Source organism: Phytophthora infestans, genomic scaffold (genome assembly GCF_000142945.1).
Source record: "Phytophthora infestans T30-4 supercont1.40 genomic scaffold, whole genome shotgun sequence".
NCBI lineage: Eukaryota > Oomycota > Peronosporomycetes > Peronosporales > Peronosporaceae > Phytophthora > Phytophthora infestans.
The window spans coordinates 287,840-315,144 of record NW_003303719.1 but is presented as its reverse complement, the minus strand read 5'-3'; the positions used below and the strand labels follow the sequence as shown (position 1 = coordinate 315,144).

Here is a 27,305-nt window from a genome sequence, read left to right as displayed (position 1 = left end):
GGTGCAGGCGAACCTCAACCACAAGCGCGTGCAATCGCTTGCAGGATGTGCCCCCGTGGAAGTGTTCACGGGAATTCCCGCATCGTCATCTCTTGACGCAATCGTAGTGCCAACAACACCCGAGAGAAGTGAACGTATCGTCAACCTAAACAACGTGGCGGAATTCGCTGACCAGGTCCGTATGTCGCTTCGTGCTATCTACAAGGAAGTGGCTGACGTTCGCCAGCGACAACGGCTTCGTGATATCGCTGCGCACCGTGATACCGCTGCCAATTTTGACGTCGGTGACTTTGTGCTGTGGCCGAGGATCGACAAGCGCCTGCCCAATCACAAGCATTTGAGGCATTGGGTTGGGCCGTTCAAGGTCGTCGCTACGCTGTCGCACTCGTTTGAAATCCAGCACTTGGTGACAGGGCACAAGTACGACGTTCATGCTTCCCGTCTGAAGTTTTACTCGGATGCAGAACTGGATACAGCTGCAGAGCTGCTGGAGCTGGTGTATGCTTCTTGGTGTTGACAGGCTCGTCGATCATCGCTTCAACGCTGCACTGGAGCGCTGGGGGCTGTTCGTGTCCTGGATGGGACTGTCGGCTATCGAGAACTCGTGGGAGCCTCTGTCTATGCTCCTGCAAGATGTTCCGGCCAAGGTCATATTACGTGTCTACAACCGACGAAGCTGACGAACTCCGTGATCAAGTGGAATAGTCATGTTTCAAGTCCCGCTGTGACCTAACTTTGGAGGGCAGTGTCGCCAATTACGGCCTTTCGTTCAAGGCAGCCAAGCTGTGTTCGCGTCGCCGATCTACACTTGCTGGATCTGGCCAATGGAGAGCCCAGACACGTGCCTAGGGACGTATCGAGGACGCCGTGCCTGCGCCGCACGTATTGGATGGACGGGTGGCACGCTGCGCGGGACTTCAGCGGGCGTTGGCACGCGCCCACGACTGCTTATTCAAGACACGGTGAAGGGGCAGCCTTCCGTGACCAAGTACCTGTCTTAATTTTCCTCATTAATAAATTTTCCTATTCGGAAACACCCCAGGCAACGCGACACCTCCCAACGGAGCTTCTCCTTACGGACATTTTCAGTTTAATGAGCGGGCGGTACGATGGAGCTACGGAGTGGGTCAGAGATTCTCTATTCTACAGTCAGTTCTCTAAATTTTATATCCAGGGTTCTCGGAGCCCTAGAGCAAAGCTGTTGATTATTATACTCATGAGCTTGGTTTAAGTGTAGCTAGATGTCGGCAGATTATTCGACCCCAAAAAGTCAGAAAAAGACGAGACATGGCGTTATCTTGAAGTTGCGACAACTAACCTCAGTCACCGTACAAGAGCGCCACGGTGAGTACCAAGAAGAGTGGCATCCATCAGCGCTTGCTGCAGAGAATCTCTGCCAGAGATGTCCCAAACCAGCTACTTCTATTCTTCCAAGAACACGCTTCGTTGTCGATGTGTACACGTTTAACATTTTTTTATGAAACTACATTTAATGTGTGCGAACGGGTTCACAGTGGAACTGAGCTCTCGAAACGGTGCACACTTTTCTATCATTAAATATTTACCAGCTTCTGCAAAATGGCTGTGGACGGATCATTGCTACCTTATGTACCCATGCTGACATCTCCACGTGCGTATTTTAGCGATGACGATAAGTACCGAGTCATTCCAAACGCGTTGTCAATCGAAATCGACAGCGACTTAGCAGAATGCCCGTTACGAGTGCGTGTCCGCTCCCGCCGACTTCTCCTTTCAACAGGCGTGATTGTGACGTCCTTAGTCGCCCTACACGTGATTTGCTTTGACGAACGTATTGACTTCAGACCGTCACTGGCGAAATGAACGATCTTGTGTCTAAACAGATATTGACAAGTACAATTCATGGTCCGGTGGAGTCGTTACTATTATCACCAAACCAGTCGAGATATTTCTGCCTCTCGTCGTTGCCGCCGTGCTAATGACGAATATGAGCAGCTGGTACTTGTCTGCTGACACCAAACAACCGAGCTTGAAGCGCTTCAACCCGATCGTTGTCGCTGTTGGATGTGGGATGCAGCTCACCAACGGACTGTCCTCACTGAATGTTCAGCTAGTGAGGGGGGGGGGCAGCTACAAGACGACTCACCGTTGATGATCTTCGTATCGACGAGCAAGTATTAAGTAATAGATGACCATCTGATGGCTCTCTTACGACCACCTGGAGTAAGGCCTTCGCGGAAGACGCACCCAACAACTTGCTGTTAAATACCATTCTCCGATCGAAGTTGAAACCTTCCGAAGATATCCAACCACAATGTACACGGAACTATAGTCCTGGTCTTGATATCCAGCAGTCGCACTAACGCTGGACATTCCGACAAACGTATCGCAGGATAACTACACTATCACAAAAGCCGAAGATATGTGTGGAATAGACGGCTGTGCGCTCCGTCCATGATGGACGGACTCCATCGTATTCAAACGGGTCCTCTGCCACTCACCCCTTGGTTCATGCCAGTGCTATTTGCAAGGTATTTGGTTCGATAACAGACGCAAAAGGAGCCACATCATGTCTGGAGAGATCAAACACTTCCATGCTGGTTGTAAGTTCGGGCAAACGTGTTGTTGGGGAGACTTGAGACGGCCCTCGTGACAACGATGAAGACGTTCTTTTTCATTTTAACGGATTAAAGCTTATATTCTCACTCACAGTGGGTATATTGCACTGGGAAGTTGGTGATCTCGGGGCAGAGTGTGCTGCGGGCTCCTGTCGAGGCGTGCAAGCACCTATTGGTCCGAAGAAACCCACAGTGAGCGATGTATTAATTATGGGTGAGACGTTCTTGCCAACACTTGCTCTGGACTATTATTACTTTAACCGCAATAGTAAATTCGTTGCGTGGAAGACGATCGTGTCGTTGCGTTTCCCTCAGTCTCTTAAGATCGGAGACGCAGAGCTGCTGCTTCTCGTCGTTTCGCACTGGTAACAGAAGCTGCGGCCACCACACTTCAGGATCGCAGTTTGTCAGAATGCTACGACTTTTCCGACTAGTTTGTCCAGAACGTGGAAAAGAACCACCTGTACGCCGAGCAGAGCCTATAGATGGGGTACACAGCCGCGTTTTCTTTCCTCTTTGACACAGGTACTGCATACACTGAGCAATTAAGCCAATTTGGGTAGCAATGGCCTCCTACAGCTCTCGTTAATCGGTAACCAACCAACCTACAACGTGCAGGCATCCATTCCGCTTTTTAACATCATTCTCGCTTTGATTGGCTGTAGTGATAGCATCTGCCACTCAGCGGTATTCCAACCGGGTCGTTGGAGCGAATGGGAATGCAGAAACCATGCTTGAAGCACTGCTGAATGACAAGAAGTACCCATCGTGGCTTACAGACAAGGCGGTCGTGTACTTTTCACGACAACAGAAACGGTAATGATCCCCCTCGACACCGTTCATCAGCGCCAAGCTCATTGTGAATGATGATTGGGCAGAGCACCGACACTTGGGTTGATGCTACGTATTCACAAAACCGCAGAAGCTTTGTTTAAAATTTATTAAAAAGAATTATAGTAGTCATTTCATATCTTTATTATTGCTGATTTTTGAGAAGAACCTTCATGAAAACGCGTGTCACTGTTTGCACAGTATTGGATGATTGCGAAAAACTACTTTAGCAGTACATATTTTTAAAAAGTGCTGAAGAACTATAATACCACATAAACGAAGTACTTTGCTTGTAGAACATTTCCGTGAAGGGGCTGTACAGAAGAAACGGTCAAGTATAGCAGAAAATCCGCTAGAAATGCCTCGAAAGACACTTCTTTATTTTGGGTATACATAAACACAAGCCAGCTACCAGTGATGTGAGGAAATGAATAACGCGAAGTAGTTCTTGTTTTTCAGGCTCTTGGCATTAGCTTTTTAATGGACAGATGTATCCAAACTCGGGTGTGCTATACCAGTCGATGCCTTGTCGTCTACGCGACGTGGGCATGCAGAGATGTTTGCATTTTCTCTCTCCGCAGTCGATCGTGACTGCAGCTTCGATTGTAAATACCTCTGCAATCGATTCTCCTAGGGTCGAACTCAGGATTTGGTGCAGGAAGCATATTTGCGTTCACTTCGGCGCTGACTTGTGCTGCGCCGAGCACCATGGTAATGATTAACTTCTTGACAAATTTCATGCTGGTGTGTGCTGAGAATGCTGTCACTTTCAAGCCCAATTAAGGAATGAGCCTCGAGCAGGAGATTTGGACTGGCAGTAAACTTTACTGCCAGTCCATAGAGTTTACTGAGTAAACTTAATGGCAGCGATGGTGTTTTTCTCAATCACTTTATTGAAGTACTGTAAAATGGAAGTACAAAGGGGATAGATAGGAGGTGAGAAAAGCTCATTCGTAATCTTTTTGGCGATTGATCATTAGCCAGGAGGTTACATGTACTGTGCCGGGGTCACATAGCACCTTGCGCTAGAGGAACTTAGCTTCCGAGAGTATACAAACTCTCAGTGAACGGCAGTTCACAGGTCCCCTCTTTATTCAAAAGAGAGCGAAGGGACCTAATTTAGGTAGAATGTAAACTGAGTATATTTATAGGTAGATAAAGCTTGGGTTTAATACAAACTATAGGTCACCTATAGAAATGCAATGTCATCAACCAATGGACGACCTTGGTACCTAGTACCAAATATCCCGAAGTATGACGTGCCACACTTCATGTAGCCAGGGTACACTTAGGGCTACGTACCCCGTTACACCCTCCCCCAGTTACGTTCGGTTTACCGACCAATCAGAATGAAGAGGCATTCGTCACAAATTTTCATTTTCAAAGTCGAAAACCATCGACTTGGGCGGCGGAGGCTCACTTCACAGTTAGAGCCTCGAGCAGCAGTCTGTGCGCTCTTCTTCTAGGTCCCCACTTCGACTGTTTACCATGCCTCGTGGCACTGCAAAGAGCGGTGCGAAGACACGCTCCAAGGCTGCTGCCGAGAAGGCGCAAGCCAAGAGCACTAAGCCTCACGGCAAAGGCTCTGCACTCAAGGAGGCTACTCAGGTGGCCTCCGAGGCGATCGGTTTCTCAGGTGACGCGGCTGTGGGCAAGCGAACAAGCAAGCACCGCAGCCCCGTCGCTCTCGGTCTCTCCAGACAATCGTCTGTGGTGTTGGAATTCCCACGTGAACTCTAGCTACAAATGTAGTTAGGATGTTCCTACAACAATACGCCTACTAGGATAGTAAACGATCGTTCGGGCGGACCTGAAGACCCCAGTTCTGCCCTTGCACCGGGACAAGCTGGACCTTGTAAACTACTTATATAGGCCAACCAGTAAAATAAGAACACGCTACTAGCACGAGCAAAGCTAGCAGGTGTTTTGAATCCTCGAGGTCCCAACAGCGGAAGGGTACCAGGCACGGGTAAGCCTTTTACGAGATCACCGAGTGTTCAACACTCGGCTGGAAGAAATAAAGGGGAGGCAATTAAAGCACTCCCAGTCGTGCAAATAGGCAACTATAAGCCGTCACGTAAAACCTCCCGATAATAATCGGCCAATACACAAAGTCTCTTGGCCTTGCCGGATTACCCCTCGCTACAGAGCTTCGAGCTCACCGACAGGCATAACACACTCAAACAAGCTTGACCTGACGCTTACCTTGAAGCCGGACGTCGCTCTGTGTGCTTGAGTGGAAATTCTGTTCTGTATTTAAGCTTACCCTTTCGGGTCTATTCCTAATAAGAAGTCCTAATCAAGTATACAAATATCAAGTGAACAATGATCCGTTATGGATCTTCTTGCATGCCAAGCGTCGTCTGCACCGTCGCATGAGCATCTTTAACGGTCCGCGCCCTGTCCCAGACGGTGAAAGTGCCTTCCAAGGGTCGCGGAGACCTCTGCGAACTAATCCCAACCGCCACTGAGGGTTCGTACCGTAGATGGTCCGCTGAATGCGAATCCGGCCAGTCCATTATTAAAAATAAGGACAGCCTGGATTCAGTGACATAGGGCCGTATCCGATACTTGCTGAAAACTCGGAGGTGACGCCGTCGAGTCCCTTGCACCTTGGCGTCTCCGTACATCCTGACCGAGGGTTCGTCGCTTGAACATCTTGGGCGGTGTCACGTCTTTGTCGACGGGTGATAATCCGCAACTACGGAGAAATCACTACACCACACGTCCGAACCCTCGGCTCGTAGAGCGTGAGTTCAACTCTGGCAGTGAGGACGAAGCCGAGTCCGAGAGCACGCACGATGCTCCTGCGGGCTCTGCGGAAGGGCACAGCCCAGTGCCCAGTGAGCACAAGGATGACAACGTGCAGTCACTCGCTAGTGACCAAGATGGTCACAGCCCCAGAACGTCTGTGCGCTCTGAGCGTCCGGCCGTCAAGGCCAAGGGCACTCCCAAAGCTGGTGGCGTTGAGGAAGAGAATCCTCGCAAACGTCTCTCGCTTGCCGAGGGTCTTGCGCGTGCTAAGGCCTCTAAAACCGAAGGCGCCAAGCCCTCAAAGAAGCGTACAACCTCTAGGTCTCCACTCCGTGAGGAGAAGGAGACTCGGCACTCCCATCGGGACATCTTCGACTCCTCGGATGATGAGGATGAGAAGGAGGAAGAAGAGGAAGAGGAGGGTGCTATCGTTGAGACCCGGGAGGTCTCGAATGACCTCGACCAGCAGCAGGAGGAGTTCCAAGCTGCTTAGCGTGTGCGTGGGGGTTCGGTGGTGGCACCCGTCAGCCAGGGAGCTGCCATAAACGCAAGAGGGTATTGGCCTCCCGAGGAGAGCTCTGGGGCTGACCTCTTCCTAGAGATTCTCGTCGCTCCTCGTAACCTTGTGGGCGACCACACTTCTAGGGGCATTTACGAGCGTGCCCTTGTTCAGAAGGAACACTTGTTCGTTGACAACTTGGAGGCTGCTCGGTGTGTGCTTCTCGCGCCACACCGCATCCTTCTTAAGGACTTCACGACTTGTCGTAAGAAGCCCGAGACCCGGGGTGGTCTCTATCCTCTTGGGGATATCCCTGGGTTATGCCCGAGAACTGTCCCACCTGGGGTTCTTGTGAGGACATGTTCTGGGTGGGTAGAGTCTCTCAAGTAATCACCCACGGAGTTACGGGAACTCCATGAAGATCAGCAGCTGTCCCGCATCCTGGACCAGCGTGATCTTCGTGTTCGGTTTGCCTACTTGGTCAGCAAGCGCATGCTGCCAAGAGACATCCTGAAGTGTGCGGCTTCCAGCGCTCACGATGAGTGCGGGTACGGAGTGCATTCATCGTCCGTACCCCGTTCGGGCAAGAAGCCCCGGACTACTTATGAAGCTGCCGCCGCTTCTGTTCCCAGATTGCGACAGCCTTCGAGCCGTCAATCAGGAGCCGTTCAATCGGCTCCCACAAGTTCTCGGAGTGGGCATAACCCCTCCACTTCACGAGGAGCTGTCGCTTACCGCGACGCCGTTGCTCCTGGAGGATCCGCTCCACGTGGAGGTGGATTTCTCCATTCCGGTCAAGCAGGGGCGGAGGTGCCCTCGTACGAGTACGAGTACTCAGCACCTCCCGAGCGCTACTCTCGTCCGAGTGCTCCGGCTGCGGGTCCGACACAGGGCCCTGAGGTTGACCTCCTCCGTCAACATGTCCTCGTGCTTGAGATTGCACTTGGCCTTGGGACTGGCGGTGATGCTGCCGCCCAGGCCGGGAATCAGGGCGAGCTCGCTCGTCCTGCGGGTCGCCTGACCTGTTGGAGCGAGAGGTCGCGAGCCTGTATCTGCGGGTGGATCGCCGGGCCTCTTCGTCTGATCTGGACAAGGCCTTTCGCATGATCCGACGGATCGAGGCTCTGCTGCCACGTCCGGAGCCGCCTGCGGCACACTCCCAGACGTACGCGTATGGTGCGTACCCGACGTACTCAGCGTACTCGGCGTATGGCTCCGGGGTCCGTTCGTACGGAGCCCCTCCGGCGTAGGGTCTTGACCGCAGTTTTGCCGTTCCGACTGAGGCTTGGGTACCTGCTCCGACGCCCTCGGCGACGTCTGTGACCGGCCCTCGCTTCGAGGAGCTGGTTGAAGGTGGGTCTGCAAGTCAGCAACCCCCTGCGGATCAAAGTACCGCTTAAGACGTCCAACATAGAACGTCGGGTGCGTCGTCATTGACTTTGGCAGGTCGATGGTATACGACGCACCATGTCTGGCCAGGACTGCAAATGGTCCGATGAAGCGGTGCTTCAGCTTGTTGCTGCCGACAGAGCTGACAGTGTCAAGAGGTAGGTTCCTCGTGTCTAGTAACACTAAGTCCCCCACTTTAAATACACTTAAGTTTCGTCTTCCATGTTTGTCGGAGTACTCATTTTGTTTATCTTGGGCCGCTGCCATGGCATCGCGGACCCTGCTGACAACGCTCAGCTTGGTATCCATAAAGGAGTCCACTTGTTTCCGCAGCAAAACTGGTCTCACATCCGAGACCTGCAAGGAAAGGGCTTTCCGAGCCTCTCCCCCACTTATAATAGAGGAGTCAGTGTCTCCTCGAAGAGTGAGAGGCACTCTGGGGCGACGGAAGCCGTTCAAGTAGAACGGCGTGAGCCCCATGGACGCGTGCACCGCGTTGTTGAGCGCAAACGCAACAACTGGAAGGTACGTCGACTACGTACGTGGTGCTGCCGCGAACACATGTTCTCGAGCACTCGATTGACGCGCTCTGTCTGGCCGTCTGTCTGCGGATGGTCCGCAGTGGACATCTGCAGACGAGTTCCTAGTAAAGGGAACAGCGTTTTCCAAAACGCAGCCGGGAACCGCGGGTCTCGGTCCGAGACAATCATCTCCGGGAGACCGTGATAGCGGAACACGCCATCGACGAACAACCTTGCGGTTTGCTCGCCCGTAACAGTGACGGGAACCGGAGCAAGATGTACCATCTTGCTCAGCCGACACACGAGCACAAAAATTCCGGTGTTGCCGTGTTCGTCGGTGGGAAGCCCAAAGATGAAGTCAAGACCCATTGACTTCCAACAGTCAGCCGGTACGGGCAGACTCTGTAGTGGAGCCGAAGAGTGCCCTGCGGGTTTGACCCGCTGACATGTTTCACATGTCTTCACATATCGGGCGACCCACTTGTACATGTGGGTCCACCAGAAGGCCTGAGAGCCCGACAGAAAGGTCTTCTCGCGGCCAAAGTGGCCGCTGGAGGGCGCTTCGTGCGCTTCCGCGAGGATATCGAACTTCAGATCCTCGTCGTTGGGTACGACCACCCGTGGAAGTTCATTGGGCTCCACTCGGTAATAGAGGAGGCCATCCTTCAGCTCATATCGGTGGAGCCGTGAGCGCTGTCGCGACGAGAGCCAGTCGGACTTCGCGCTCGTTCCTGTCGTGAGGAACTTGACGATAGGCGCGACAGCCTCATCGTCCCGATACGCCATGCGTATCCGATCATATAGATCCGTTGTCACCCGTGTGATGTGGGCCAACTCATAGTCAGGACGCCGGGAGAGGGCGTCCGCAAGCACGTTGAGCTTGCCCGGTTTGTATTCGACGCGGAAGTTAAGCTCCGCGAAGAAGGACAGCCACCTCGCCATCCTTTGGGAGAGGTGAGGCGAGTTAGTCGCCGTCCTAAAGGGCGTGTGGTCTGTGTAGATCACGAAGGGCCGGGAGCCCAGAAGGTGAACACGAAACTTCACAAGGGCATATTTCATCACCAGGAGCTCCTTGTCGTGGACAGGGTAGTTCCGCTCGACGGCTTTGAGCTGCCTGGACTGGAACGAGATGACTCGTTCGTGTCCAGCCGTGTCGGCCTGCAGCAATGCACATCCGATGGCATAATCGGAGGCATCGCAGACGACGCTAAACGGTTTCGTCTCGTCCGGCAGGGCCAGGACAGAGGCCTCTTGGAGGCTGGACTTGATGGTATCAAAAGCATCCTGGTGCTCTTGCTCCCAGCGCCAGTCGATGTCCTTCTGAAGGAGGCCCGACAAGGGCTTAGCAAAGCCCGTGTACCCTGCGCTGTACTTGTGAAGGTAGTTGGTCAAGCCCAACCACTTTCGAAGATCCTTTTGGGATCGGGGCGTTGGCCATGCTGCTATGGCCTTGACCTTGTCTGGGTCAGCCCAAACGCCCACGTTGCTTACGAAGCAACCGAGAACTTTAATCTCTGGTGACGCGAAAACGCACTTGTCGATGTTGGCATAGAGCTTGTTTGATCACATTACGTCCAACACTCGACGGAGGTTCCCCAGATGCACCTCCATGGCCGTCTTGCCTCCCTCGGCACGGCTAAGGACGAATATGTCGTCGAAGTACGTCTGTACGAAGGTACGCATAGGGCGAAACAATTGCGTCACCAGGCGATTGAACGTCGCCGGGACGTTAGACAGGCCCTGCGGTATGACGAGCCACTCCCAAAGCATGCCGCTTGGAGTGCTCACCGCGGTGAGCGGGATGTCACTCTCTCGCATCAGGATCTGATAGTATTCGTCTACCAAATCCAGCGCACTGTACAGTACGCTCCCGGCCACGGTGTTTTACAACACATCTTTCGTGGGATAGGTGTTTGGGCCGGCACCGTCGCGTTGTTCGGCTTGTTATAAGCATGAGCTAGACGCCACTTTCCGTTCGGCTTCCGAACGCAGAAAGTCGGCGTCGATTGTGGGGATTTCGCCGCCCGCACCATGCCTGCCTTCGCTTTCGCGGCGAAGATGACCTCGCACTGTTCGCGCGGGAGAGGCCATTGCCTCGTGACACAATACTTTGTGCCGGGCACGAGATCAATCTCGTGCCGTACACCTCGATCCGGTGGGAGTTAGGTCGGTGGGTGTTTGTTCACCACGTCCGCATACTCCGTCACCAAAGGATACACCGGATCCTTGGGGCTCTTGAGAATCTCAGAACCCAAGCGCGCCTGACGCTGCTTGTTCATGTCTTCCAGGACGTTCTCGTCCAAGACAGAGGAGGAGTTCAGCTCCTCCTGAGTGGTCTCAGGTCTCATGAGTACCATCTCAGCAATCTCTAGCCTTGAGATTGGTCAGGAAAGACTTAGCCGTCATTTCCTCGAGGTGCAGTATCTCTGCAACCTCTGGCAACGGCTCCAAGTGGACACCAGATGCCCTGACGGGTAAACCTGTCTCGCCATCGAAGACGTGATAACACTCTTCCACCGGCCTTGTCGGAGGAGCCCGGGCCCTGGACTCCGAGTCGCTTGAAGCGACGTCGATCGGAACGAAGTTCGGATCCGACTTGAGGCGGCGGCGGCGTCTGTGACGGGGAGCTTTGCTGCCCACGTCTAGGGATGTCGTCGCTACGACATCCGAGGCACTCGTGGCCTCGTGTGGTACTGTTGTACCCACACAGGAAGCGTGTTCAACGCCTTCCTCTTCAGTTAAGGTCTGGGCGACCGCGTGTGGCACTGTGTTACCCACACAGGAAGCGTGTTCAACGCCTTCCTCTTCAGCTAAGGTCTGGGCGACCGCGTGTGACACTGTGTTACCCACCCAGGAAGCGTGTTCAACGCCTTCCTCTTCAGTTATGGTCTGGGCGACCGTGAGTGGAACTCTGTTACCCACTCTGAACACGCTGTTCTCAGTGTTCATGACAGCTGCAGCTGTCTGCGGAACTAAGTTACCCGCCTGTGGACCTAAGTTACCCACTTGGCCGGCGCCTCTTCTGGGCGCAGCCACCATCAAAACTTCCTCGGAGTCGTCATATACGCCGACGACTCCCAAGCATCTGCCGGATGCTTTGGTACCCTGGCAGCCCTCGCGGGCGCCCCGGGTCCTGACAGAGGTGGGAACATGACTCACCAATGCTCTGTCGGACTGCGCAGGGCGGCTGGCACCGATTGCCTTGCCTCGCCAGTCGATCCAGGGTTCGTGCTTCTCAAGCCAGGGCATGCCTAGGATCATATCATATGAATCCATATCGAGAACAGTGAACTGTTCGAGGCTGTCAAAGTCTTCAAACTTGACGGCCAGATCCACTTGGACGTTGGGAACAGTGACGACCTTCCCGTCGGCCAGTCGCACTGATACCGTCCCGTTGTCCTTGCTTTTTCTCAAAGCATCGGACAGCTTGTTGCTGTTACGAGCAACCGTCTGGCGGCGTGCAAAATTCTTCGACGCCCCAGAATCGATCAAGATTCTAAAGGGATGATCGTATCCCCGTACACGACCGTCTACTACGAGCAACCCGCCGCTGCTCTTCGCCGATTCGAGAGTGCGAAGACTCTCAGGGGCTAAGTCCCCATGGTACGCGCCTCCCGCGCACCCATCACGAAGACTTAGTTCTTTCCCAGTAGGGCGCCCCGCCCCTACTGGTTTCCGGCGTTCCCCTGTCCCCGGGATCCTGGCTTCTGCCAGCGACCCTTGAGGACGGGCTTTGGGGAAAGACCGTCTGCGGAGTCTTTCCGCGGGACAGTCGCGCTTGAAGTGGCCCATCTTCCCGCAGCCGAAGCAGCGGATGTCATGCTGTTCGGCGGACCCGAGCTCCATGGGGACTGGTCCGTTAGAGCTCGTTCGACTGGGAGTCGACATGGAGCTCCCAGGCCACGCTGAGGCCGACGTACGCGCCTGGCGATGGCTGTACGCTTCTTGAAGAGCTTCTTGAATCGCCTCTTCAAGGGTGTTTGACTGCACCCGGGACAGCTGAGTGCGTGCGGGGCCTACTCGAAGGCCGTCCATGAACACCGTCATCTTGATGTGTTCGTTGAGTAGGTTTCCCACTAGGGACGCCGTGAGCTCCCGTATCTCTTGCACATACTCGTGCAGCTCACGCCTCCCTGGTTTGTACGAGAGGAAGCGCGAACGATGGCGGTACTCGTAGTTTGCCGGGAGGAACACGGCTCGGAGCTGTTCACACAGCTGAGCCCAGGATGTGAAACATCCAGGGGATGTTGCTTCCCGTGTGTACACCCAACTCTTAGCACGGCCGCTAAGGTTGGAGAGTGCAAAAGCAGCACGAAGTTGCTCGGTTGAGATCAGAGCCGCGTCCATCGCGAGCTCTACTTCTCGGACCCAGAAGTGAAGGTTCTTGCCTTCCTTCCCTTCATACGGCTTAACCTTCAGCCGTATTGGCTTCGGGTGAGGAAGATTTGCTTCCGCCGCCGGAACCTGCACGTTCTCCCGCACATGCGCGATGAGGCCCTGCTCGTACGCGTCAAACGCATTGACGCGCTCGGCTGCTCGGCCGGTGTTGACACCACCAGGCTCTCCGGGGCCTCCATCCCGAAGATGCCTGCCATCTTCCGAACCGACTCGAACTGAGAGTCGTTCATATGGGAGAAGTCGTTCCTGTCCATGGCAACGAACTTCGGAGAGGTTCAGGTAGTCTACCCGCGGTGGCGTGGATTGACTACAAGTGCTACCAAGTGTGACGGGGTCACACAGCACCTTGCGCTAGAGGAAGTTAGCTTCCGAGAGTATACAAACTCTCAGTGAACGGCAGCTCACAGGTCCTCTCTTTATTCAAAAGAGAGCGAAGGGACCTCATTCAGGTAGAATGTAAACTGAGTATATTTATAGGTAGGTTAAGCTTGGGTTTAATACAAACTTTAAGTCACATATAGAAATGCAATGTCATCAACCCATGGTTGGCTTTGGACGACCTTGGTACTTTGTACCAAATATCCCGAAGTATGACGTGTCATACTTCTGAAGTGTGACGTGTCACACTTCATGTAGCCAGGGTACACTTAGGGCTACGTACCCCGTTACAGCAAACTACACGCTTGGGGATCAGATGCTTGTTTTGTGGCCCCTAATTGACAGTTTACCTAGTGGGTGCGATCGGTGAGACCGCATGCATGAAGAATACAATACTCAGTTGTTTCTGGGTGGGGCAGCAAAATTGCCATAAAAAGGCACAAACAATCCGATACCTTCCTAGTTGGGGGCAGCAAAGTTGTCATAAAAGGACAAGCAATTCAATAGGTACTTAAGTAATCAACAGCTCTGTGCCATGTTTCGGTTCTTAAATCGCGGTTGGGATAATATCACTATTACAATTTCAAAACCTAAGAAGAAAACACTCTCTGTTTTTTTGCTAATTTTCCTAGCCTCGATATTACAAGACTGGGCTAACTACAGTAGGCGCCTTACTGTGCATGGTAGACCGCACGCGGAGACAAAACAAAATTCAACGCATTCTTTAATTTCTGCTCGGGTAAATCTATTGTCAATAAATGGGTCCATTTTAAATTGTATTGACATCGAACCGGGTGAGACGCAGAACAGAGTGAGACCCAGCCAGTCTCCGAACAAAAAAGCTCTTCAGTTAAGTTATGGCTCGCTCGGGCTCGGTTCATTTCAGAATAGACGAGGTTCTGTGGTTTTATGGTTCCTCTAATATTATCAGAATCACAACTCTGATTTGGCTCGTTGTGACTGTGCTTTCTAGCGCTGCTCTTGTAGCCGGAAAATTGCTCTTTGCACTGTTTAGATTAATATACCACCCTCGCGCAAAACTTTCGAGGACCATTAATACATCCACTCACGTGGTCGGACAATCGATACATGTACAGCTTTACACGTTGTAGAAACAATCTTAATTACGCACCCGAGTTAAGAATACGCGTATGCTGTCTTTTTTTCCTACTCGAGAGGTCTTTCACATCAATCCGGACACTATTATACTATATTGTATTGTACTGTACTTCGTATTATATAAAAAAAGAGCGCATCAGTTTTCGTGGGCAAAATCCAGAGCTGTCGCGCCTTATCGCTTTGTTACTAAACGATAGAGCAAAAGTACTTCAATAACTGCCGTCCATGACTGATCGCTAGCTACGCTAAGACCTCGAAACTGTTGCAGTTAACAGGCTCCGTACATCGCCACTAGACCCGTGGTAGAAATCATCTAGCCACTTTTAGAACCCCTAAAGCTTAGACTAAACGGATCATATTCCCAAAGCTTTCGTCACTAAAATGTGGACGAAATGCCATCAACCAGACCCGTGTCACTCGCACATAACACACCGTCGAACCGGCGTTGAGGCGAAATGAAAAATTAAGCCCAAAATGTAAGCATCGAGAGAGCGAAGAGAGGTGCATTCCCGAAATCCAGCCACAACACTCAGCAGGGCCACTTTCATCTGGATAGGGAGCTTCTCTTTTAAGAGAGGCAAGAACTCGCCGTTATGAAATCTAAGTTCCCTGGTCTCATTTTCGCTGAAAGAAGAACCAACCGACGACGTGACGCAAAGCTGAGTGAGATTGGTTGCCATGAGAAATGTGTCATCCGATAAGCACTGGGCTATTAAAGGGAAGCGTGAGGTCTCGCAAAGACCCATTTTCTTTACTGGCCAGCGGCGTAGCGATTCATTGTACTCAGACACCAGCACGTCACATGCCACTAGACTGAGCTCCTCCAGCTCAGGGCAAATAGCAGCCAAAACACTCAGATCCAGACCTTTAGTGTTCTGACGACGTGGGGAGTTCTCCAGCTTGGCAATCCATAACTTCTGCAGTCCTCTCCCGATTTTTGACAATAGCTCGACCACGAGCGAATCATCCTCCACCACTAAAGTTTGAAGTGTGAGAGCACGAATGCGACGTGTCTGAAATCCACGAGAAGCATTCTGTGGCGAACTAGTAGGAATGAAAACTGCTCCTTCACCAATTTTCACTATATATCGCCCATACCCAGGAGCGACGACGCGTGCCGTGTTTGCCAGAAAACCTGAACCGGTATCACGAACTGCTCGGAAGCGACATGTTGCAGTAATATCAAGAGTGACACTTTCAACCGCGTAAAATAGTTTTGCTCCTTCTTGCACCTCAACATAGCCATACTCGGGCATCTCCAGCCCGATCGCAGGTACGGGGAATTCAGTTTCCAGCACCTCGTCAATCACATCCAAATCTGTTTGCGTCAAGGAAACCTCGACGATCGCGACTTCCTGTACGTTATTGTGTGGGGGGCCACAACACATCGCGTACACAAGCCAGCTTCATTGGGATATTGGCTCGCTCGGTAGAGTCTGTAGCGCTAACGTTATGTCACACACCGACTTGATGTTTGCAATCGCGGAGCATACGGGACCGATCGTCGAGTAAGGTATGTTACAGCAAGCTACGGCGAGTGGGGAGCTTCGATCGCGATGAACATCTCTTGGGAATCTGCGAGCTTCATCCGTTTGCTTACAAAATGCACTGCCACTAAGCATTTAGCTCAGTGCGGAGCCAGCATGCCTCACATATTGTGACGAGGTATCCCAGTTGTTGAGGTCTAGCACAAGACGCGTCGTGGTTGTTTTTGCTACAGCTTCACAAAGTCCTGCAATATCCGATGCAGCGAAATCGCAATGCGAGAGAACCACATCTCCTTTCAGTTGCTCCAACGACGTACCGGTATTGGGAAACTCACGTCTGGGAGCAAGCTCTCTGTTTGTTTCGGTAAAAGCCGCGACGCCTTGAACAGCAACTCTCTGGACAACATACGGGGCGCCAGTGTCAAGCAGTTTTTGGAACTTGACCGAGCCCAATTCTCCAGAGTTCTTCAGTGTCTAGTTTTCCAATAATGGTCGCAGCCGGCAGATTAATTCTCCAGTCTATCAGCAATTTGAACACCCGCTCAGTCTTTTGCAGACCCATTGCTTCAATCTTTTGTCTGGCACGCGAATACGGAGCGGAGAGCGTCGACGTGTCGTTTGGAAGTCCAAGTAGAGTACACCACGACATTTGAGTGCGAACTTGGGCGAGAGTTGGCAGAGTCCCCGTGATCCAAAACTGCCAGTGAGCATTGTGCGCATAGGTACACGCATTTGATGCGTACAGACAATTCGTTGTGGCGTGAATATCGCCAAACTTCTCGCGCATAAGATCCACGAATGCATTGTTGTCAACCATCGAAAAAATTGTTAGCAGCTCTAAAGCCTCTCGGAGTTTTGTCGCCGTTCGTGATCCTCCAGGTGTACCGAGTACTCCAACCGAATGATATAGTCATGCGCCTTCTTTCTGCAGTCTCGGAATGAACTCGCAAGTGAAACTCGAAGAACTGACGGATCAGTAGCGTCAGCAGATTGGTCGATTGTCATATTCTCACGCACAGCTGCGAGCCAAAGCTCCAAGAACCCCCATTTGCTCATCGAATCGTGTAGACAGATAATAATTGGCCAGACGTATGACCTGTTTTTTGCAGATTGTCAGATTTGACTTGAGACGGCGTCAAACAAAATGATGCTTACGAACCATTTTTGTCCAATTTCGCCCAATAATGAGCGCAACTTAGCGATAATCGTATCTGTGATTTAAAAAGAATTTGTAACTGCGTTGTTCTTCACGGCTCTTGGAGCTTGAGCTCTCCGTAAACCAAAGCTACAGGAAGCGCAATTGCCCAACGTAAGTCTGAAATTCATTTATCCGCTCGGCCCTTTCCAGGCCCATCCCCTCAAACGGCATACGTTGCTTTTGTTGTCGTTTCACCAAATAGCTCCACCCACAATTCTCACAAGTGCATTCTGAAAAGAATAGTGAAAACTCAATATATATGTAGCCTCTCGGAGCTCGTGGTTCTCCAGGATAACAGCTCGATTATTCTAACGTTTATTTAATTTAATAGTATTTCGAGACGGTAGTAGATAAAACAGTAAGGCAAAAAATTTACAGTCTCGTGACTTGTTCTTCTCCTTGAAAATGAATTCGTCAGTGATCTTTGCAGAGTACTCGTAGAAATCGGTAGGCCTGTCGCTTATCATATTTGCACGCACGAAGGCTCCAAGACCTCCCACTACTCACCGTGCTACGGTTCTACTTTTTTTTCTTCCTAAATGTGAGAATTCTCCTCCGTTCCTCAGAACTCAACCATGCTGGTGAGCTCAAAACATGTTATTACACTGAAGTTGCGCAGATAGTAGAGGTAGGTAAATTGCGTACTCACATGAATGAACTTAAACATGATCGGATAATTTACTGATATTTTAAGCGAACCAATTCTGTTGTCTAGTACAGTGTAAAAGACCCTGGCGACAAGCGAACTTGTGATTGTATTCGCATTAAAAGAACAGTTGGACGCTTTCACGTAGTAGCTCAGACTACAGTAGTAAAACACCAGCCAAAAGCTCAAGACTTCCCAGTCTTCAGCTGTAGCTCACCATCGGCCTGCAACATCGTCATCAATCGGTCAGATTTCCACCAGTTCCACCTCTTCAAACAGATAGCACTTACTTGTCCAGCAGACCCTGTCGCTCTTCGGACGTGGAGCTGCTGAGGTCGTAGCTCGCGATCTCGTTCTTCTTCGTCTCCTTGTAGTAGATGACCCAGGACGCCAGGAAGAGCGCCCCGTACAGAGCGGCCGACTCGAAGATGGGAGCGGGGCTCTCGACGCTCTTGCTAATCTTCATGTACTGGGGTTGCACCTTGACCAGGATGCCCACTGATAATAGGAACAGGCAGCCACACAGTGACAACATCGAACATGACAACGCCCCTGTGGATGACAACGAGAGATTAGACCGGGGAGACGGGGGAGTGAAATCCATTGCGACAGCGTACAGAAGATCTTATTGGTCATTGCGCGTGGGTGTGGTGGTTAGTATAGAAGTTGAAATTGACGAAAGGCCCGCGGTCGAGTGCTGGGACGCCAAGAAGCTGCAATGTGGCCGCGGAGGTGCTTGAACGGATCTGAGTACGGTAGGTGGAAGAGGAGACGTTTTTACATCGTGTAGTGATTGGTAGATACTTCAGAGTATTGAAGAGGGATTGGTAGATGTCCTACGTACTAGAATAAGTGGTTCACTACTTGCGGTAGCGTGTCAACATTCTATGCAAGTTAGGTGTGTGTGGGAGAGCTTGACAAAAGATACGGCCCTTTATTCAGGACGTAGAAAAACACATAATTATGAAGCTTAAGCCCATCGATATTTTATCCAATCCCTGCTCATCTACTGTACTGTCAATTCGTATTCCAGCTCGAAGAAGGCCACGCAAAGCATACCGGTAGTCTTTAGCCATGTACGACTTCTGCCTGACAATTCCGGTACGTTCATGCGCTCTCCAGCTACCACCACGCACACCCCTCTCTTTATCTCCGTCGTCTTTACTCATCTACACATATCTGGTCTTCAAACGCGCTCTAAAACTTACGCTATCGTCTTGTATCTGCATTCCGGTGGTGTGTACTTGCAGTATGGCATGCTACTGGGCTTAGGCGGCCTCATCGGTTTCGTGAACTCTGGAAGCACGATGTCCCTGGCGGCCGGTGGTGTATCGGGCGCCTTCCTGAGCTTCGTGGGCTACTGCAGCTACAATGAGTACACGCAGAGCCCCGTGACTTCCAAGCTGTGGCCCGCCATCTCACTCGCCGTATCGGCTCCGCTCACAGTCGTCATGGCCAACCGCTACAACAAGACAAACGCCTTCTTCCCGTCGGGCTTCGTATCCGCCTACAGCGCCGGCATGACTATTTTCTATGTCTGGATTCTCACCAAGAAGAGCAAGCCGCAGTACAAGAAGAAAGCATAAGGACGAGGCGCATTTAACTACCAGTCAATTCAGTGATTTTTGCGGTCAGCTAGTTCATCTTTCAGTAGTTTGTGCTGCTGCTATCTTACTTTGTGTATGGAACCTACCCGAAGCATACTTACCAGAGCAGAAACCCCCCTACTGCGACGTTGAGCGGCTTTACTTAATACAGTTGGGCGCTCCCCATCGACGAAGACTGGCGAGATCGCCGTCTGATAGCAGTAGAGCTGGGTATCGAGTCACTGGAATTGCCGTCGTCGCTCAGGGTCGCACCGTGGGACTTGGCCGCCTTATACTGCTTCGCAAAGACCACGATGTCGCGCACAGCATTAGCGAGCCACTCTCGGTGCAGTGCACTCGCTACTTGTAGATCCAGGGACCGCGTCGGTGTCACGAGCGACAAACACGACTCGGGGTCGACTGCAACAGCTGCAGCAGCTTTCTTGTTGCCACGACCAAAAGTGCCTGCCCCTCCACTCAATCTCGAGATATCGGGTGCTTCTATGACTTCGATCTCGTCAGCAATTAAAGACTCGACGCTACGCTCGCCGTGTTTACGTCTCCAACGCAGTTGAAGTGGTGTAGTCGGGTCGTAAAGTAAACGCGAGGCGTGAGGGCGACCGCGTCTTCCGAACTTTGTCACGAGCGTATCGTTCACCACACTCGTCGCTAGCGTCAACGTGACAGTGAGACGCTGTTTACGAGCAGTTAAAAGTCGATGCTGCTTAGCGCGGGAGCTGATTTCGTGCTGCACTTGCTGTCCCAAAGCGTTGAGTTGAGGGTACAGCTCTTCCTTCGTCACTTCTTTCGCAGTGTACTTTGACAATAGTGAGCGTAAGTGAGCTTTAGCCCACGGAAGCTCGTGCATCATCGACTTGACGTAGCGTAATTGTCGTAACATGATGCCGTGTTGCGCTGGTCCAAGTTCCATGAAGTTGGCAGCGCTCATGAAGGGCACGCGAACGCAGCGGTCGTTCCAGTGCCACACTACAAAACGCACGGGCTTCTTGGCAATCACGAGCTCTGGAACACCATCGCTCGATCGTTCACGCACACGTAGCACCATTTGCGTGTGAGTGGAAGGCACTGGAGAAGGCGGCGACGATGGCGAGGACGATCGCGGTGATGCGGTCGGAGGTCTGGTGGTAAAACTGGTCGACTTTCTCCTGCTGTTGAAGGCCAGGATCTGCTGCTTTGTAGCGGAAAAACTCCTACTGTTGCGACGACTGGATGTCATGTTAGGAGCTGTGACGTGATATGCGCTCATGGATTTACGACGCGCTGCCGAATGTTTATTAGACTTGGTAGAACGGGGCGAAGGTAGCACCGCTCTACCCAGATCAGACACGGTAATGCTCGAGCGCTTGCTTGGCTTGGTAGAGCCCGGCGTTGTTATCGACGCTCTACGTAGATCAGACGCGGCAACGCTCACGCTTGAAATCAACGGAGCGAACCCAACAAACGGAGAACTTTTGAGTGGACTCCGCTTCATGGAGAACGACTTACGACGCAGTGGCACTGTGCACGTGATCTTGGAGTTTTGACTAAAGCGCCTCAGTAAACCTGGACTGGGAGCTGGAGGATTGACTTCTTCGTCCTCTAGGAGCTGCAGTAATTCCTTTTCAGGAAATTTGAACTTCTGACGCGAGTTCTTTCCTACACTTTTCGACGATGACTTGCTGGTAGAGGAGCTCGTCTTGTCAGAGTCACTGCTACTGTACCCGTCGCTACCACGTGGAAGCTGGGGGACCTGGACACCTTTGAGAACGACGTTGCCTGTCAAGATCGGAAGAAGCTCGCGTAATCGAGTTGAGGGTGGGGATGCTACACTCTGTATCTCCTCGTGGAAAGTTTTATCGACGTCTTCGATCTCAGCTTCGTCTCGATGCGAGTCGGTATCTCGTTCATTGTGTTGCGTAATACCTGCCTCATCCCTATCTTCTTCCGCTTGGTTGGACACTACCCCAATGATATCTTCAGTGATTCTATAGCCAATACTGTCTTCTCCTTCTTCCTCACTAACGTCGACATCTACAGTTGCCTCTCCAAGTCTACCACACAACTCGGTTTCATCTGCTAGCTCCTGCTGCCGGGTTTCCTCCTCTTTAGCGTTATGACTCTGTTCTGGCTGGTCACCAATGGGGTGACTGTAACTGTAGTTATTCAGTTCAGGAACTTCGTGCTTCCCGCCTCTAGTTACGCATTGTTGAATCAGATGCACAAGCTGGTGGACCTGTGGACTGCGCATGACAAGAAGCACTGTGAGACCAATAGGTACTTTCGTCGAATGCAACTCGTGGGCTTTTCGTACTCCTTGGGATAGTTGCGACCCAGTTCCTGGACCTGCATCAACATAGCAGCCCAAATGTTGGCGTGTTGGAGGCAATCCGAGCTATACACAGTGGCTTTCTTTGCCTGTTCGAGTTTGGCGTGCATAAGCAGCTCGGTAAGCGCCTCACGACGTTCATACTTGGGACAGCGTGCAAGAGCATTTTCTACAGCGTCAATAGCTTGTTGAACGACATCAATTGAGTCCGTGGAACTCTCAAAGACGGCGTTGGAGGAGAGTATAGCCTTCTCCTGCTGTGAGGCCCCAGCTTCATTCTGATGTGGCGCGCAGTACGTCTCCATCCTGGCGAGAGACGACAAAGCGAGAAGAGTATCGTCATCGCTCTCGAGTCCATCGCTGTCGTACGCTGGACTCTGCGCCTTCCCCAGTGCAGGAGGCGAAGGGGGCCCGCTTCGATGCGCTACACGGCTGGAGCTGGGGTTGTTACTCGCCATGCCGAACTCGACCGGCAAGGCGCGAAATGAACAATTGAAGCTTGCAAAGTTGCAGCGCGTTTCGATGCGACGCTGTAGCAGGTCTTTTAATCGGAGTAGCTGCTCGATTGCTTGGTGGCTGAAGTTCTATAGGAGACTGTAATAAAAGCGTGTTCCCATCGAAGTGTACAACTGCTAGACACGCATGGGACAGTGCTCGTTCTTGCTGCGCATGACTGGCTGGGTATATTTACACGGCACTGGAGCCTCGGCGGAGCTCTTGACCAGCAAACGGATTTACTGTTTTAAGTCTGTGCTCAAGGACACTGGCAGCCTCGATCACTAAAACTTCAGACTAAAGAAACCGTTACGGATGGAAGTTGAAGTTTGTGTACCCATTTCCACCGAAGACAGCGCCGCTATTGGCAGATATGAACACGAGTTTCATTACAGTAAGTGACGCTTTCAGTCGTCATTTTACAGCATTCCAGGGGCATTCAATTTTTTGTTGTTGATCAATCTACAAAAACACGAAGCCTTGGCAGCCTGATTCTCTAATGGACTCGAGCTACTGGAGACACAGGACGCTGAAGTCTGCTCGTCTCGCTGCCTAGCTAGATATTCGCCAACCAACCGCATCAATACCAAATGGTTCAATTAGTTGGCCGCAGCCTTTTTCTTCTGGGGTCCACGCGGGAGCTGCACACCCAGCGCACGGTTCAGCTTGGAGATGATCTGGCCGTTAGGGATGGCACGACCTGACTCGTATTCTGCGATGACCTGCGGCTTCTCATTGATAAGTGTGCCCAGCTGCTTCTGGTTCATCTTCTTGGCCATTCGAGCCTTCATCAGCGCCTGAGACAAACTGCGGTCCACGGCGTCGTGCTTAAAGTTGTCCGTGTCCTCCTCCAGCTTGCGCATGTTGACATTGGCAGCACTGTGCGCGCCCTTGTTGGTACCGGCGTTGTCTGCAAACATTGAGATCCGACACAAGCGTCAGTTCTGACCGAGAACAATTTTATAAATACCTAGGACGTACGTTTGGTCTCAGTGACGACGTTGCCGGTACGACGAGCACTGTTGAGAGCCGCCTGCTTAGCAGCGCCACGAGGGGGTGCACGGCTTCCCCAGCCGGCCGATTCCCAGTCCTGTCCCTGTGAGTATCCGCTTGACTTGCTCATTGTATCCCGTTGCCTTTTATGCTTAGGTGGCTTGTGGAGTTTTTCTAAATGAGAGCGGTTACGCACAAGGGGGTGCGACCTTCACTCTGACGTTCGAGAAGGCTTACGAAGCATACTGAAAGCAAGATGTACTCGGAATCGAGTGCAACACACTAATGTCGTGTATGACTCGTGTGGCTCGCCAGATGTCGCGCACAGATCAAGTGGACGAGCAACATGGTGAAGACGGCGGGCCCCGACCTCAAGCGATACATGGACAAGAGGCTGAGCCTCAAGCTCAACGGCAACCGCAAGGTGTCGGGCGTGCTGCGTGGCTTCGATCAGTTCATGAACGTGACACTGGACGAGACGGTCGAGGAGGTTTCGGCCACTGAGTCCAACCGCATCGGCATGGTGGTAAGACGGAAAATCGCTCGAGGTATTGTGGGGATAAAGTGCGGATCTGACGCAATGAAATGCTGCTGTGCGTGCTGACAGGTGATTCGAGGCAACAGCATCGTGCAGTTCGAGTGTCTCGAGCGGATTTAAACTTGTAACTTCATTCCACAGTGGCTGAGCCCACAAGGAGCAAGCTGATGGTAGTAGATTTCGTTTTGACCTCCTGAAAGTGTTGCGTTCTGTGTTTCGTACAGCGATGTGTCTGGATCCAATCAGTGTTGCGTCCTGTCGATGATAGACACAGATCTGCAACAACATCACACCCTATCTGTTTCTGCGGCAACTAGCGATAACACTGCCAAATAACATGAAGATGAATGAGTGACGAAGTAGCTGCGAAGTGCACCAATCGGCCGTGGGCACTGAAAGATCGAACTATAGAGATCAATAAACAGGAGTACACATTTTCGTTGCTTAAAAAAATTGCCACGTCTAATAGCGGCCACGGCCGCCGAAGCCCCCTCTGCCTCCGCCACGACCGCCTCCACGTCCACCAAAGCCCCCTCCGCGGCCACCACCACGTCCGCCGAAACCACCGCGGCCGCCTCCGCGTCCACCGAATCCTCCACGCCCTTCACCGCGACCTCCGCCGCGTCCACCACGGGCACCGCCACGACCACCGCGTCCGCCGGCACCTGCGGGCTTCTTGCCAGGCTTTTCCGTGAATCGGCTAAGCGGAAGCAGCTTATCAGGGCTGATGAAAACCTTGTCACCATTCTGGAAGGAAGAGGCAGACACGCCCGTGTCGGGCTTGACCGTGAACATGACCTCGTTGATGGAGCCGAGGATCTCGTCCACCTTACCGATGCGCGTCTTGTTCTCCAGGAAGGCACCGGCGTTGAAGTAAGGCACTTTGTCGTTCGTGCTCTTGTACACCATCTCGTTCTCGCAAGCGTGCATGAAGGAGCCCAGCTCTGTAGTTGATCAATCAAAGTTAGTCAAACGTCTCTGGGCATTTTTTTTTCAAGGGTGCGACTCACCAACAACAAAAGCTGGAGGTCCCTCGGGCTCGCGGAAGCCGCCACGACCACCGCCACGACCACCGCCACGGCCACCACCTCGGCCACCTTCACGTCCACCGCGTCCTCCACGAGCGCCTCCGCGTCCACCCCGAAAGGACATGGTACTCTGCTGTCTAGCTATTGAGCAATTGTCCTGCAAGGCGAAAAGCGCTTCAGCCAACCGATGGGTGGCGTTCAATTGGACCGATTTTCAGCGAATCATAGGGATAAGACACGCGATTGGCTGTTTTTCTTGAGATTATAAGTACTTAAATACGGTAATCCATCATTTTTCGAATTTGATTTTTCTACTGTAGACCATGTGTACATCCGGACGTTTTGTTCATCCGGACACACCCTCTGACCAATCACAGCAATGTATTCATCACACTGAAGTGCATTTGTTCAACCGGACAGACTTATTTTTACCCAACCCATCGTAACGGATAGTACGATTTTAGCACAGAAAAGCGTCTTGTCGGGCACTCACAGCGAGTTTTTCCAGCATGGCACGAGGGCGGAAGCGAGCACCTGGCAGCAGTGGACGCCGTGACAATGGTCATACACGTGACTGTGAAAGTTTTAGTAAAAAGCTCGACATAATAAACTACGTTCGAGATCACGGCATGCCTGCTACTCTAAATAAGTTCTATAGCCATCTCACCAAGCCCAAACGAGAGTCGAAGAGGAAGAGAATTTACGACTGGATCAAGGATAGAGAGAAAATAGAGTCCAAGGCATCTTCCTCGGCTACAGCGCACCTCAAAGCTGACAGAAAGAAGGGCACTGCAACGACTCTATCGGCGATAGCGGAAGAAGGCCTAGTCGAGTGGGTTAATACTCTACGTGATGAGGGCGTACCGATATCCCGGTTGATGTTGCAGCTTCAGGCTGTAGATATCGCACACACTGAAGGTATTCCTGAGGGCGTATTTGAGGGTAGCTGGTGCTGGCAGCAAGCTTTTTTGTCGCGGCATGATTATCTCTACGTGCTAAAACTCGCCAAGGACAGAAATCACCAGAAGCCATGGAAGAAGCTGCACGAGCATTTTGGTGTGAAGTTGAACGAACCAAGTTGGAACTTGGAGTTGACAAGATATACAATGCAGACCAAAGTGGGATCTGTTTTGAATATCTGCCCAAACAGACGATCAATAAAAAGGGGGCAAAAACCGTATGGGTTCGCTGCGGAGAAAAGGACAAGGACCGTTTAACAGGAATGTTTCTGGCAGACTCAACAGGTAAGCAATATGATCCATTCTACGTTGTTAAAACAGACCCATCGAAAATCCCCGAGAGAGCTGCCTACAACTATGTAGCTCAACACGGTTTCGGTGATACATTATGGCGCCAAATGAAGAGTATCCAGACTGATCTTCAAGTTCAAATCTATGGTAACAGTTCCGCTTGGTGGAATTCGGATTTGTCTATCGCATTTTTAGACTACCATTTTGCCGATAGAGACGAGGCATCTCCAGTTCTCCTGCTTTGGGACGATTTCTCAGCACACTGGACAAAGGAAGCAGCACAGCACGCTGAAATTTTGAACATTCACTTAGTGAAGGTGCCACCAGGCTTGACATCTGTGTGTCAACCGGCAGATATCTCTTGGTTTCGACCACTCAAGCAGCGTTTGAGAAAGCGTTGGGTGGATTACATTGCGCAGCAACTGCGTACGTATTCGTCAAGCGAGTCTAGCGCTAAGTTTGTGCTCTCACCTCCGTCTAGAAACGATGCTATTCATTGGGCTACGACAGCGTGGCGTGAGTTAGGTACACAGGTTATCAGAAGTGGATTTAAGCGTCAAATGGCTGAGCCAGCGGCTGACGTCCCTCAGAATATCGTAATTCAACAGTTAAAGCGTCTTCACGCGGTTGAAGAGACCGTCAGCGACGCAGATGATGTCGTTCAGCATTTTCTTGACGGGCAAGAGCAGTAATGAACCAAGCAGAAAGATTTGCACTTTGTATACGAGAAAAAAATCCTCTTTTTCTGACACGGTTTTTTGTTTGTATATAATTTTGGGGTGTCCGGATGTACACATGGTCTACAGTAACTATTTTCCTGATAAATGCGCTTCAAGTGGCCTTTGTAGTGTGTGGCACAGCAAAGAGTCTTTCCTCAACGGCAAGGGGGCTACCCTGAACCAAGCCATACCAAACTATAGCGTCGTATATCAACGTGAAGCTGCGGTTTTACTGCAACCCTGGTGCTCGACTCTCAAGGCTGTGCCCAGGGTGAAACCTGTGGCCTCGATAGGAGTAGGAGCAGCCGAGTAGAGCGCAGGAGCAGGAGTTAGTCGCAAGGAAGATCACTTCTAAATTTGCAACCAACAAGCATCAGCATTTCAGCAACGCAAAGCGGAAACTACCACAAAGTATACTTTAGTCCTAAGGGACCGCAGCATGGTAACCAAGTCACATCAGTACGAAGCTGATGGTGACGCAGTGATGAAGTCTGTTAGCCAACCGGTGTTCGAGCTCATCAAGGAAACATGGTTGAACGACTGGAGTCATGAT

The 27,305-nt window shown here is 51.7% G+C and overlaps 7 protein-coding genes across 7 annotated transcripts; 3 read left to right on the top strand and 4 right to left on the bottom strand.

The window, feature by feature from the left end:
- Positions 1 to 824: 824 nt before the first annotated feature.
- On the top strand, positions 825 to 2,966 carry PITG_15658 (uncharacterized protein; the record flags this gene model as incomplete). The annotated part of the gene is made up of 5 exons (XM_002897896.1): positions 825 to 988; positions 1,252 to 1,344; positions 1,644 to 1,722; positions 2,372 to 2,420; positions 2,692 to 2,966. The coding sequence occupies 5 exons, from the start codon at positions 825 to 827 to the stop codon at positions 2,964 to 2,966; spliced, it is 660 nt and encodes a 219-aa protein (XP_002897942.1).
- A 14,941-nt stretch (positions 2,967 to 17,907) lies between these two features.
- On the bottom strand, positions 17,908 to 18,523 carry PITG_15657 (uncharacterized protein; the record flags this gene model as incomplete). The annotated part of the gene is made up of 3 exons (XM_002897895.1): positions 17,908 to 18,041; positions 18,108 to 18,369; positions 18,435 to 18,523. 3 exons carry the CDS (start codon positions 18,451 to 18,453, stop codon positions 18,020 to 18,022), a joined length of 303 nt encoding a protein of 100 aa, XP_002897941.1.
- A 334-nt stretch (positions 18,524 to 18,857) lies between these two features.
- PITG_15656 (uncharacterized protein) lies at positions 18,858 to 19,455 on the top strand (the record flags this gene model as incomplete). Its single annotated transcript, XM_002897894.1, has 2 exons — positions 18,858 to 18,918; positions 19,068 to 19,455. The coding sequence occupies 2 exons, from the start codon at positions 18,892 to 18,894 to the stop codon at positions 19,401 to 19,403; spliced, it is 363 nt and encodes a 120-aa protein (XP_002897940.1).
- Positions 19,456 to 19,566: 111 nt separating this feature from the next.
- PITG_15655 (uncharacterized protein) lies at positions 19,567 to 22,187 on the bottom strand (the record flags this gene model as incomplete). The annotated part of the gene is made up of 4 exons (XM_002897893.1): positions 19,567 to 20,629; positions 20,849 to 21,531; positions 21,580 to 21,643; positions 21,715 to 22,187. The coding sequence occupies 4 exons, from the start codon at positions 22,185 to 22,187 to the stop codon at positions 19,567 to 19,569; spliced, it is 2,283 nt and encodes a 760-aa protein (XP_002897939.1).
- Positions 22,188 to 22,590: 403 nt separating this feature from the next.
- Positions 22,591 to 23,384, bottom strand: PITG_15654 (uncharacterized protein; the record flags this gene model as incomplete). Its single annotated transcript, XM_002897892.1, has 2 exons — positions 22,591 to 23,134; positions 23,206 to 23,384. The coding sequence occupies 2 exons, from the start codon at positions 23,345 to 23,347 to the stop codon at positions 22,824 to 22,826; spliced, it is 453 nt and encodes a 150-aa protein (XP_002897938.1).
- A 189-nt stretch (positions 23,385 to 23,573) lies between these two features.
- PITG_15653 (small nuclear ribonucleoprotein G) lies at positions 23,574 to 23,954 on the top strand (the record flags this gene model as incomplete). The annotated part of the gene is made up of 2 exons (XM_002897891.1): positions 23,574 to 23,743; positions 23,825 to 23,954. 2 exons carry the CDS (start codon positions 23,600 to 23,602, stop codon positions 23,873 to 23,875), a joined length of 195 nt encoding a protein of 64 aa, XP_002897937.1.
- Positions 23,955 to 24,217: 263 nt separating this feature from the next.
- Positions 24,218 to 25,763, bottom strand: PITG_15652 (H/ACA ribonucleoprotein complex subunit, putative; the record flags this gene model as incomplete). The annotated part of the gene is made up of 4 exons (XM_002897890.1): positions 24,218 to 24,699; positions 24,766 to 24,920; positions 25,277 to 25,357; positions 25,648 to 25,763. 4 exons carry the CDS (start codon positions 25,761 to 25,763, stop codon positions 24,218 to 24,220), a joined length of 834 nt encoding a protein of 277 aa, XP_002897936.1.
- Positions 25,764 to 27,305: the final 1,542 nt, after the last annotated feature.